Source organism: Ischnura elegans, chromosome 1, assembly GCF_921293095.1.
Source record: "Ischnura elegans chromosome 1, ioIscEleg1.1, whole genome shotgun sequence".
Classification (NCBI taxonomy): Eukaryota; Metazoa; Arthropoda; class Insecta; order Odonata; family Coenagrionidae; genus Ischnura; species Ischnura elegans.
This window is the reverse complement of record NC_060246.1, coordinates 159,469,505-159,482,641: the sequence shown is the minus strand read 5'-3', so window position 1 is coordinate 159,482,641 and position 13,137 is coordinate 159,469,505. Positions and strand designations below refer to the sequence as shown.

The following is a 13,137-nucleotide window of genomic DNA, read 5'->3' as shown; positions in this document are numbered from 1 at the left end:
AATGGTAATTTCCGCACCTTAATATATAATTTCACTGCTAACCATGTTTTCAACACTCTATGACGTTTTCAAGGTGAAAATGACGTAAAAATGATGCCTTGAAAATGACGTAGTGTGTCGAAACCACGGTCGGCAGTGAATTTACACATTAAAGTGTGGAGATTTCTATTCGTTGTTTATATTTTATCATTGATATATATATCGCATTTCCACCTCGTCAACCCTAAAACGGTTTCGTGCTCATGTAAATTTTGGATCAAAAGCAGATATTATCTCTGGCAAGTATTTTCTGCCTATTCCATTGTCTCCCGTGAAATTTGAAAGGAAAAATCTCTCCGTGATTTTTCGTGATCTTGTGTGAGACTCGCAAGTGATCAAATGGAGGGCTGAGAAACATATTGAAGTAAGTTTAAACCGTTTAAGAAGAAATTTTAGTTGATTTTGAGATATCCATGGCATCTAACTCCAAAATAGTCCATCTACCTAGAAACACAATAGTGTAAGACATAAGTACACTTGGGATCGTCAGGTAAGAGCACATACCCTCAGCACAGTTCTGACTTCTTTGCGAATCATAATAGTGGTGAGTTTGACCGAGGAATTTCTCCTCTCTGGTTTGACTCACACCACTGTGTACCAAGGCAGCTGACACTGATTTCTGAATCAGAACATTGCATAATGAAACCCAATTGTGAGGAAATGTTAAACCAATTGATTGATGTAAAAAGGAAAATACCCAGATGGTCGTATAATTTTCCCACGGCTCGTCCACCTTGAAAGTCAAAAATGTCACTGTGTTGGTGTGCGGGAAGGGGAAGCTCAAAAGTGGTGTAGCCAGGAATTTCGTTCTGGGGGGGGGGGGGGTCCAAAACGAGGGCTGGGGGGGAAATATTTGAAAAATAGGGTACTAAGTTATGGGTTTAAACTAATTTTAACACTTTTCACAATCGAAAAAATTTCATTTGTTAAAAAAATACTTTGTACATTCATGATTTTTCAATAATTTGTGTTCTTTAATTAAGGAAAATGATTGTGATTTCATACTTCGGGGGGGGGGGTGCCCGGACACCCCCCTGGCTACGCCACTGAAGCTCAACCCCCAGTTTTGCAATTGATTGATAGTGATGATACCGATGAAGATAAGGATTATCCTGAGATCAATGACAACCGCAAAGGCTTCGTCATTGAAAAACTTTGATTTTTCGGCTTAATTGCAAGCCTTTCATTAATCATCTCGTCGGTGAATTCAGGTACATTCGGCGTCAGGTGCTGCTCAACGGGAAGACGGGCAAGGTGGCTTTTGACGACAACGGCGACCGGATAAACGCCGAGTATGACGTGGTCAACGTGCAGGACAGGGGTGAGCAGATCTCCGTGGGACAGCACTACTACTGCGCGGCAAGTACCAACACCCACATTTATCCCAGCTTCTTAATCTCTTCCACAGCATAACAGCAGGTGACGCGGGAATGTAGAAATAGCAAATTTTTGAACGTTTAATTTTTTTAAATCGGCCGGGAAAAGAACGTGAAAAAAAACAATTGTCAAAAACTTGATAGCATTAGAATTTTTTCTGCATGTACATGGGGAAAAAGTTAATATTTCCGCCGAGTGACTTATGGCATGCTATCACACTAAGCTTGTTGAAGTTTATTCGGGATTGCCACCGGATAAGGTTCTCCATCTCTGCCGACGTTTCGATGGCCGAGTCATCCATCGTCATCAGGGCTTGTCTTTGCGTTGCGTGATCCCAGTTTGACCCAACGCAAAGACAAGCCCTGATGACGATGGACGACTCGGCCATCGAAACGTCGGCAGAGATGGAGAACCTTATCCGGTGGCAATCCCGAATAAACTTCAACAACATCATACGCCGGGAAAACCTTAGATCTTTCTATCACACTAAGCTTTTGTCTTCGAAACCTAAAGTAAAATCCTGCTCATACTTGCGACAGCGAATTTGACCGTATAGGCGACTGAAAGGGCATTGTTGACGCAGATATGTTTAATTTTGTGCTCCGTGCAATACAGGCTTCACAAACGGCGTGTTAACCTAGTGAAATTTCAATTGAATTCACCTTTTTCAGTTTATAACTGAAATGTTGGGATTATAGTGAATGAATGTCTTGAACCATTTTTTGTCATTTCAGGAAACGGACAAGATGGCTCTTAAACTAGACGAGGGAGCAATTTTGTGGCCTGGGAGACTTCGCAACAAACCGGAGGGTTTCATGATCCCTACGCACCTTAAGGTAAGGGGTAGTTATTCATCGGTCCGCGCCTGTGTCAGAGTATAATAAAGTGCATAGCACTTAGATTCGAAGGAATATTTGTCGATTAAAAAACTAATGTAAACACGACCTCAAAAGACAAGTCTAAATATGCTCTCTTACAAGGGGAGACCACGAACCTTGCTCCGGCTTTTTCAATGCCGTATTTTTTATGGCCTTCGGAATGGTGAACACGCATCCCTGAACTAGTAGTGGTTCCGTTGAATGGGCCTTAGTTTGGTTGTAATTAATTAATTTTCATGCGGTACCTTTCTCAAGCCTTGGCTTTATCTAGAGAAAAGGATGGGATTCCCATCCCTGGAGCCATCGCAGAAAATGATTGCGTGGAAGGTTCATTTTTCCGCAATCATTGGAGCTATCGCTTTAAAGGGACAGAAAAAATGGCCGTATGAATCAGGCCCAATTGTCTGGGTAGAAATGTCTACGGGAGAGAATTAATTATGAAGAGTTAGAGGAGAAGAAAAGCGGATGTTGTTTGAGTTTCGAGAGGATCGTGTTCATTTTCGATGAGGAGCGGCCCACCAAAAGACTGAACTCGACTGGAAAGAGTGACTTTGTGGACGGTGTGTGTGTTCTTGGGCAGGCGTCGCGCCCCCCACACGAGGCCACGAGCCATGCCTATGTCTCCTAGACATTAATAGAGAGAAAGACGTCCGGAAAAGTCTCTGTTATAGTTTCTTCACTTTATGTCTGCGGGTGAACTTTCGTGAGAGCCCGGACGCAGTCGGATGGCTTCGCTGATAGGGGAGGGGTAGTACCGAGAGAGAGAGGAGGAGCGAACATAATGTTGCCAAATGTACATAGCCGCCATACTTTGTCACTGAAAACGTGTGAGTCATAGGTGGCCACAGGTATTTTGGCCCCGGCGCCGAGACAACATACCTACTCACTTGGAAGGCATTGGGGACAATCCTTTCTCAGAAGCCCATGACATTGTCAGCTACCGCGCTAAATGAGGCACCGCGGTGCATCGTTGGTGGAAGGCATACTTAGTTACATACATGTTCACTCGGCGGAGGTCTGAGAGCGACTGACTGAGGCCACGCCTACTGATTGCTGATTGGCAAAGGCAAAGTCACATGTCGAGAAACTTTCCCTCCCCTCATCTCCACTTGCTTTGGCCACACCAGCTCACCCGCAAAGATAAAATGAACAGAGTATAGCACCCACCACCCACAAATTGATGTTCAATAAAGGCGACACGGTCGTTAGTCCTGATCAGATCTTCGGCATACGAGACGAAACGTTGGCCATTTTAAAACTTTGACACTGATTGCTTCAAAAATCCTATTAATGTAGACAGACATCGAACGCGACATTTTTTAATCATTTGACGATGCGTTCACAGCTTTCACAAATATCAATGGCTCCGTGATGCTGTGACACTCTGTCACTTAAGAGATAAATTGCTATATATAACCAAGTGCGCTACAGAAAATTCATAGTCGTAAATGTTTTATGTTTAAAAACTGAAACAGTTAAATATAGAGAAGTTTACAGCGGTGAAAAAATAAAACATTTTACTTTGAAATGTCAAATATTAAATATTTTTTCAAAGGTACAAAATATTAATTCCTGGTTTACGTATTACTTTTTTCAAAAGCTCATGAGGAAAGAAATACAAATGTGGCACACGCATTCTCTTGTGATTCCGTAATTTAGAAACGAATATTTGCACGAAAAATTGCGAAATGCACTGTTTTTCTTCCCATTCCGTAGAGGTTCAAACGGTATAGTATATTATAAAAATTTTAACTAAAAATGTTGTGATTCAGAAAAATCGAAACATAAACAGCAAAAAAATCACTTGCATTGTTTTCCTATCTCTTTCAACGCGAAAAAACGTAAAAATTTTCAAAAACTTTACGTTTATGACAACAATTAGTTGCAAATGGTAGTTCAACATTTTAAAATAATTTTTAGTAAAAAAAAGGAATTATTGGAAAACTTCGGATCGTTGAAATTTTCAATGAGATACAAAAATTTTAAAATTGGATCTTAAGTTAACATTCGAATATATTTAAGTACAAATTATTGAGAGCTTTCCTTGTACGAAATGAGTAGTCTAGTCACTGTAGCTTTTCATCGCCGAATTCTTTGAAACTCGACCAATTAATGAGAGATTTTGCTCATAATTAGATAATATTTAAACAAAGAGTAATATCACCATCGGCTCTTACACCCTTGTAGTGATGGTTTCCACTCCTTCTCAGGGCTAGAAATATTTTCATAGTAACTTTTTCTATAAAAAACTATATTTATTTGCTTGAAAGTATTTGCGTACCGTTTGTAGTTTTAGAGTTAATTTGAAAAAAGTTGTTTTTAAAAATTATCAGACATGATTTGCTGAAATTTATCGTGCTTGGTTAAAACAGCACGCACTCTAGATCAGTGCAACTGTATCATCATGATAAAGTGATTTTTAAAGGCATATGATTAATTATAACTCTGGTGGAAATGGTGCTGCTTTAACTGCAAATGTTTTCTTTGTAAACATGTGGGGCTCCTCTGTTTTTAACGATAACACCGTCAATTTCACATTAATGAACGTTCGCCAGTGCTCATTTGAAGGGAAATATCAAGCATCACAAAAGACTTTCATTAGTTGTCACAGGCGCGATCGCCATGTGCAAAAATTAAGATCCTTATTTTTTGGGTTTACCCGTGTCACAAATTAAAATTCCAACATTTTCGTCCCCGCTGCTGGAGACTTCATCAGCGAGCATCATGATGAAGTCTCCAGCAGCGGGGACGAAACTGTTGGAATTTTAATTTGTGACATGGGTAAACCCAAAAAATAAGGATCTTAATACCATGGACCGTGAAAGTTTTAACCAATATGCAAAAATGTTGAAAAAAGTCTCAAAAAATTAATTTCGTTTTAAATACGATGATATGGTATGGTATTTGGAGGAGGCGACCGACCGCTGAGGTCATTTGCACCATGAGGGAAGGGTATGGAAGGAATGGTGGAGAGAAACCTGGCGTCGGCGTTAGCCTGCTCTTAACGAAAGGCGCCAAGGGGACCACGGCTTAACGTCCCATCCGACGGACGGAGTGTTGCGCTTGAAATATCCTCCACATAGTATTCAAGCAGGGATCGGGCAGTCTCTGAAAATTCTCTGCCACCGCCGGGATTTGAACCTGAGCCCGCTGGTTGGGAAGCCAACACTCCAACCACACCAACCCGATCCCCTTTTAAATATGATAATCATCATTTTTGATACCAGAAGGCACTGCGGAAAAGTCTCATTCACCTCCTTCTGTTCCCGCTGAAAAGCATAAATTAAAAAAAGTGAAAAATTTTTGAAAAAAAAACGTTTTTCCCGAAAAAGTCTAAAATCCAATAAAAAGTAAAACATTAGCTTTTTATCACCCGGAGAATAAAGCGTGGGTGGCAATCCTTAATCACCAATCAGGCTCTTTTCTAAACACATTTCTGTAAACTTAATCTAATTTGGTGCATTTTATACTCTCTTTGGTAAAACGAGTTTTTTTCAAAAATCTTTGCCTTATTTATTTTATTTATTGTTCCTCTTTCCGTTCCCTCTCTCTTCGACTTGCAGGTTCTCACCATCGAGGAGAAACCCTTCGTGTACGTTCGCGAGGTCAAATGGGGCACTCGCGCGCAGGGCGGTGGGCTCCATTCGACCCGCAACCCAGAGGAGGCGGCGTTCGGCTCTTCGCTGGGGGCCAGCATGTCGCCTTCGGGCCTAGAGGACGGCGCGGACGGCCCTCCACCGCAGATCGAGGGCTGCAACGTGGACGAGGTGCCCTGCCCGCACTTCAACGCATCAGACGACGGCAAGTTACATCCTTTCATCATAAACACAAGGCAAATCATTATGACGCGATCATTTTCTCGTCACTTTCCAGTGCTCACTCCAGCGATCACTCGAGTGGTCATTGGAAAATGATCGTCTCGCGAGATTGTTTTTCCCGATGGCTCCAATAGGGTGGTTTCCCATAACTTTTTTAATGCCTAAATCGAAAGATTATTACTCCGGGAGTACGCATTTCACGCTTTTAGATTTTCAAATGACGATACCCTGCTAGCAGGTAGCGCTTGGCTTAAATGAGGATTATTAATCCCATATCAAACGAAGAAAACTTTCCGACTTCGTTGAGAGGATATGTATTATTCCAAAGCGTATAGTGTCTTATTTTGGATTGCTGTTAGATGTGTAAGTGTACATTCGCTATTGATCCCCTGTCGTGATCAAAGATATCTTTCCTTTATCTTTGAAAAAAATAAAGTCCACTACGAGATTTTGTCGGAATACCAGTTTTGGCTACGTTATAAAAAATTAAACGATCAAAAATTAATTTAATTTAGGCATAATGTAACAGTTAAATTCACAATCTACTTGTGGAAAAAATTCAGGGTTATGATAAAATTAGTTAATTTTTAATTAATGTTCCGCTTGATTTCATGATTAACTTAACTTAATTACAATGATTAACAGAAAAAAAAGATTAAGGCTAACTCATCTTTCAAAACTTTGATACTTTTCCATCACTTAAAAAAATAATCATGAAAGACAAAATTCATGACGTCTAATTTTCTTTTCCGAAGTTAAATATGTAAGAAATTAGTGAAAACAAGTTCAAGAACAATCAATGTAACAGTAAATGAAAAAGTCTCTTTTCAAACTTGATATATGACATTCGTCCTCTCCTGTATACAGAATGATTTTCTGCTGCGCTAAACAATCTTTGACATTGTGTTGATCAAGGAACATCAGTATAACACTTGATGAAGACATTTATAGTTCATGTTGAGAGTTTGCCGTCAGTGCTACACTCCTGAAAATATCTTACTGCTTCCGCGTATGAGTGCTTCCTGGCTGATAGAAGTCCCTTAAGGCTTAAATTTCGATTAATAAATGCATCCATCTTAAAAAAAAACATGTTATAAATCCATCACATAAAACCTTCCGTTTTTCGTCTCACTGTTCGGTGGAGGTAAACTTTCGTTAGTTGAACTTTTATTTCCCTCTTTGTCTGTCGGACAATCTTGAGCAACACCAAATTGAACAGATGCTTTCAAATACAACGAATAAAATTAACCGATGACAGTTTTGAATCAGTTAATGCAAAATTTTATCTAACGAGAGTTAAAAAGTTAACTTTCATTGAGAGTAATGATGAATTTCATTCCTTATTTAATTTATTCCTTAAGTTAACCCCAACTGCTGATGAGTGTTTAGGGTTGGTGATTGGGCATTAGCCCGCTGTGCAACAAGGAATAATTGGATTGAATGCTTTCTTTTTTTATTTTCAGGGGACGAAGGGGGCACGATGTACTGCTGCAAGGGTTTCTGCGTGGACTTGCTGAAGGAATTGGCCAAGACCATCAACTTCACGTACAGCATGGCACTTTCTCCGGATGGACAGTTCGGGTCCTACGTGGCGAAAAACACAACTGGTGAGGATGACATTTTTTTAATCTAGAGGTGCTGAGGATGTGGTCCTACGACTGGTGATATGTTACACGGTAACACTGTTGGTAAGTGCTACACACCAAAAAAGTAGAACTACACCCAGCTGCACAATAGACAAGAATAGGGGTTGGGAAAGTTAGAGAGAGAGAGGGGGGTGGAATTTGATTGAGAAAAAAGTGAGTGGATTTTCCCTTTGGCAGAACGAGGGATTATACTCTGTTCATTTTATCTCTGCGGGTGAGCTAGTGTGGCGAAAGCAAGTGGAGATGAGGGGAGGGAAAGTTTCTCGACGCGTGACTTTGCCTTTGCCAATCAGCAAGCAGTAGGCGTGTCCTCAGTGGGTAGCTCTCAGACTTCCACCGAGTAAACATCGTGAATCTGCTCGTGGAGCAGTGTTGCCAAACCTCACGCGTTCTCCTTGTATGTGACTAAGTAAGCCTTCCACCAACGGCGCCTCATTCACCGCGGTAGCTGACAATGCCAAGGGCTTCTGTGAAAGGATTATTCCCAATGCCTTCCAAATGAGTAGGTATATTGTATCGGCGCCAGGGCCAAAACACCTGTGGCCACCTATGACTCACACATTTTCAGCGACAAAGTAAGGCGGCTATGTACATTTGGCAACGTTACGTTCGCTCCTCCTCTCTCTCTCTCGGTACTACCCATTCCATATCAGCGAAATCATCCGAGAGTGTCCGAACTCTCACGAAAGCTCACCCGCAGACATAAAGTGAACAGACTATAGAAAAAGAAAAAAATATATCTAGGAAGAGAAACGGAAGATATGAAAGAAGAAATGGGATACGAGAAAGGAAATGGAGAACCTGAGGTTACAGTGGCGTAACTAGGAATATGTTTTGGGGGGATCGGGGGGCCTTCGGGGGTATGAGAGGGGTTAGTGGGGGCTAACCCCTCCAGGAAACGGAGAGTTCAGGAAAAATAGCATGCCTGAAAATGCATTTTACATAATTTTGGCATTAAAATTTTAACTTTAAGCAGATTCAGTGGTTATATATCCAGACTAGATTTTAAAATATTTTTTTGATTTCTCTGACGCTTTGTGGGTGGGGGGTGAAACATCCCCCAGTAACAGTATGTAGTGATAAGATACTTAATTCTATCGCTACAATACGATAATGTATGTTACTTTTCCATCACTTAAAAAAATAATCATGAAAGACAAAATTCATGACGTCTAATTTTCTTTTCCGAAGTTAAATATGTAAGAAATTAGTGAAAACAAGTTCAAGAACAATCAATGTAACAGTAAATGAAAAAGTCTCTTTTCAAACTTGATATATGACATTCGTCCTCTCCTGTATACAGAATGATTTTCTGCTGCGCTAAACAATCTTTGACATTGTGTTGATCAAGGAACATCAGTATAACACTTGATGAAGACATTTATAGTTCATGTTGAGAGTTTGCCGTCAGTGCTACACTCCTGAAAATATCTTACTGCTTCCGCGTATGAGTGCTTCCTGGCTGATAGAAGTCCCTTAAGGCTTAAATTTCGATTAATAAATGCATCCATCTTAAAAAAAACATGTTATAAATCCATCACATAAAACCTTCCGTTTTTCGTCTCACTGTTCGGTGGAGGTAAACTTTCGTTAGTTGAACTTTTATTTCCCTCTTTGTCTGTCGGACAATCTTGAGCAACACCAAATTGAACAGATGCTTTCAAATACAACGAATAAAATTAACCGATGACAGTTTTGAATCAGTTAATGCTGGTGCTTCGCTCGAGACAGGCAGGTGCCTTAGTGATGTGTTCAGTTGCGTCCAGAGTATAAGTGCATTCAATTACGAGGATAACTTCCTACTCAATTTAGAAGCTCGAGTTACTAATATTAAGTGGAAACCGCAGTTTAAAATGGCTAATTGCAGTGTATGTAATGTGAATGTTCTTAAGCGCCAGCTAAGGATTACCTGCAGTGAATGTCAAACTCAGTGTCACGCTACTTGTGTTCACTTGTCCAAAGAGGATATCGAGTATATTGGCGCTGAAAAGCAAAGTTGGCGTTGTCCTACCTGTGCTGCGGAAAAACGTAAGAGCATGTCAGTAGTTCCACATGCGGATACGGACACTGCTAGTATCTCTCATATCATAAACCTTCTAGAAGAAGCTAAAGAGGACAGGAAACGCATGGAATTGGACTTGAACAAGGCTATTGAGTTTGTGCACAATAGATTAGATGAAAATACTAAAGTGCTTCAAGAAAACTCAACGCAGATTGCTGAATATTTAGCGACAATAGACTTACTTAGGCAAGAAAATGTTGGCTTAAAATCTCGAGTGAGTGAATTAGAAAAGAGGTTAGACGACCAAGAGCAATATTCTCGCGTTAATGACCTTGAAATACACGGCATTCCCCAGCAACCAAATGAAAATACCTTAGAAATCGTGAAAAGTGTGGGGGACGCCCTTGGTGTTAAAATAACCGACGATATGGTGAACACATGCCACCGATTGGGAAAGAAGGGACACGAAGGCGGAACGAGAGGTATCATAGTCAAATTCGTCCGTAGGTATACAAAAGAAGAAATTCTTCAAAAGAGGCGAGTGAAAAGGACCTTCTCCACACGGCACCTGGGCTTGGCGACCGATACTCCGGTGTACATAAACGAGAGCCTGAGTCCAGGTCGGAGGAGACTCTTCGCTGCTGCGCGTCTTGCGAAGAAAGAAAAGGGATACAAATATTTATGGCTAAGGCATGGGACAATACTCATGAGGAAGAAGGAGAATGATCAAGTAATCACTCTGAAATCCTCTGATGACCTGGAGAAACTGTAAGCATTCTGTGAGTGAGTTATGTATGTCTTCAACCTATCTTTACTAACAAAATGCAGAGTACTGTTAATGATAGTGGATTTAATGGTGGCAGGTTCCTTGTCTTGCACCAAAATATAAGAAGTCTAAGAGCTAATTTTGATAAATTTGTATTTCAACTAATTAATCTCGATATAAAACCCGCTGTAATTGTTTTGACAGAAATTTGGGTCAATGACACTGAAGTATCTATGTATCAAATAACTGGCTATCGGAGTTTTGATGTGTGTAACAATAACTATAGGGCTGGAGGAGTTATTGCATATGTAGCAGATACTTATGAGTGTTCTTCTATTGATCTGGGTGAATTAAAAACTGCTGATATGGTTAAAATATCAGTAGGGATAAATGATTCTTCTTGGATAAGCATTATTGGTGTATATAGACTTAATTTTAATCCTGTTGAACATTTTTTGAGTGAATTGGAGAATGTATTAACCATCTCTAGTGAGAGGAATTTAATTGTAATTGGTGATATTAATTTATGTATATTACAACCCAACGATATTTCCTTTGAATATCAAACCCTTATGGCTAGTCATGGACTGGACCAGCTTATTCGAGTACCAACTAGAATTAGCAAAACGGGTAGTACATGTATAGATCACATTTTTTGCAGAAGTAGAGATAACTATAAGTATGAGGGAAGAGCGGACGATTGGGGTTTAACAGACCATCATGCTGTATCATGTTCTTTAAATATTAATGTACCCATTAATATATACGAACGAGTTTATCGAAGCCATTGCCGGATAAACTTTGACCATCTAAATAATAGTTTGCTAAGATGTGACTGGAATGATGTTTATTCACAACAAAATGTCAATGAAGCCTATGAAATATTTATAAATAAATTGAAATGCTGCATTGAAAAAGCTGAATACGTGTCAGACAGTAACAGATCGGGAGGAATGAAGAGGCCATGGATGACTTACGCTTTGTGCGGGAGAATTTCTAGGCGAAATTTTCTGTATAAAAAAATGAGGAAACACCCTGAAAATGAAAAGCTAAATAGGTACTACGTATCGTACACGCAAAGATTAGAATATGATATTAAAAAGCGCAAAGAAAAGTATTACAGGGACCTATTTGATAGTAATGTCAATAATACCGCTGCTCAATGGCGCATTTTAGATTCACTCACGGGAGGAAAGCAAGGAAATGAGAATTGTGTAAAAATTAGAACTAGTAATGGTATCGTTGTCACTAAGTGCCAGGACACTGTAAACGAATTTAGTTCACATTATGGTAAAGTAATTCAAGAATTGACCCAGAACAATTATTTTGAAAGTAATACGAATAAATACAAAGAAATATTCCCAACCTCCAATTCAATTGACTCACTGTTTTTTGTTCCTACTGATGCGAAAGAAATTAGCAGCATTATTAAGGAATTAAAGTCTAAAAAATCTAAAGGTGTTGATAATATTTCCACACAAGTTATAAAAGAAGTAAATGCAAATATTTCGGAGGTCCTTGCCCATATTGCTAATCTAAGTATGTATACTGGAATATTTCCTAAACAATTAAAAACTGCAATAGTGATACCAATTTTTTAAAAAGGTGATAAAATGAACGTAAATAATTACAGACCAATATCCCAATTATCTGTATTTGCTAAAATAATAGAAAAAGTTGTTAAAGTCAGACTTCTTAAATTTCTAAATCAGCATAGTTTTTTCAATAAAAACCAATTTGGATTTATGAGTGGTAAGAGTACAGAGGATGCATTATTAAAATTCTGTTCAGAGCTGAACGACGGACTGAATAAGAACTGTAGAGTTGCTGGCTTATTTGTAGACATTACCAAAGCCTTCGACTCCATTAATCATAACATACTAATGAATCGATTATGGGAAGCGGGTATACGTGGAACCGCATATGATTGGTTTCAAAGTTATCTTTGTGATCGAGATCAGTGTGTGCGTCTCAAAAATTGCTACAGTGAAAAGATTCGACTCACCTGTGGTGTCCCACAGGGTTCTGTGTTGGGACCCATACTGTTTTTAATATATGTAAACAATTTATGTGCTGGCAGGTTTAAAGGTCAATTAACGTCATTCGCAGATGACACTGCACTAAGTTACTCTGTTAATAGTGTTGATGATCTATATGAACATATACAAAGTGATCTATTAACACTCAATATGTGGTTTTCGGCTAATTATATGTTGTTAAGTGAAAAAACGAAATATATTATGTTTAGCATGAGTAAATCTACCTCAAACAAAAGTAAACTATACTATCAATGTGCAAATTGTATAAAAGATAATGTTACTTCCTGTGATAAATGTATTTTGATCGAACAGGTTAGTCACATAAAATATTTAGGTATATATTTTGACCAAAATTGTAAATGGAAGTCTCACATAAATAAATTAAAATCAGAAATGATTACTATTGTAAGAAAATTCTACTTCCTCAGATACATATGCCCTGAATCAGTGTTAAAAATGGTATATTATGCTCTCGTTAATTCAAGATTGCAATACGGAATAGCCTGCTGGGGTGGAGCATATTTTATCAACATTAAACCATTGATAGTGGCGCAAAAAAGGGTTATCAGGGT

At 39.2% G+C, this 13,137-nt stretch overlaps 1 protein-coding gene across 1 annotated transcript in view; it reads left to right on the top strand.

Moving 5' to 3' along the window:
• LOC124172678 (glutamate [NMDA] receptor subunit 1) overlaps positions 1-13,137 on the top strand; it is a 66,502-nt gene that overhangs the window by 31,222 nt on the left and 22,143 nt on the right. Inside the window, exons 9-12 of the mRNA XM_046552138.1 lie at positions 1,251-1,398; positions 2,151-2,252; positions 5,858-6,095; positions 7,576-7,719. Of these exons, the coding sequence (XP_046408094.1) occupies positions 1,251-1,398; positions 2,151-2,252; positions 5,858-6,095; positions 7,576-7,719 (632 nt within the window). The remainder of the gene's footprint in view (positions 1-1,250; positions 1,399-2,150; positions 2,253-5,857; positions 6,096-7,575; positions 7,720-13,137) is intronic.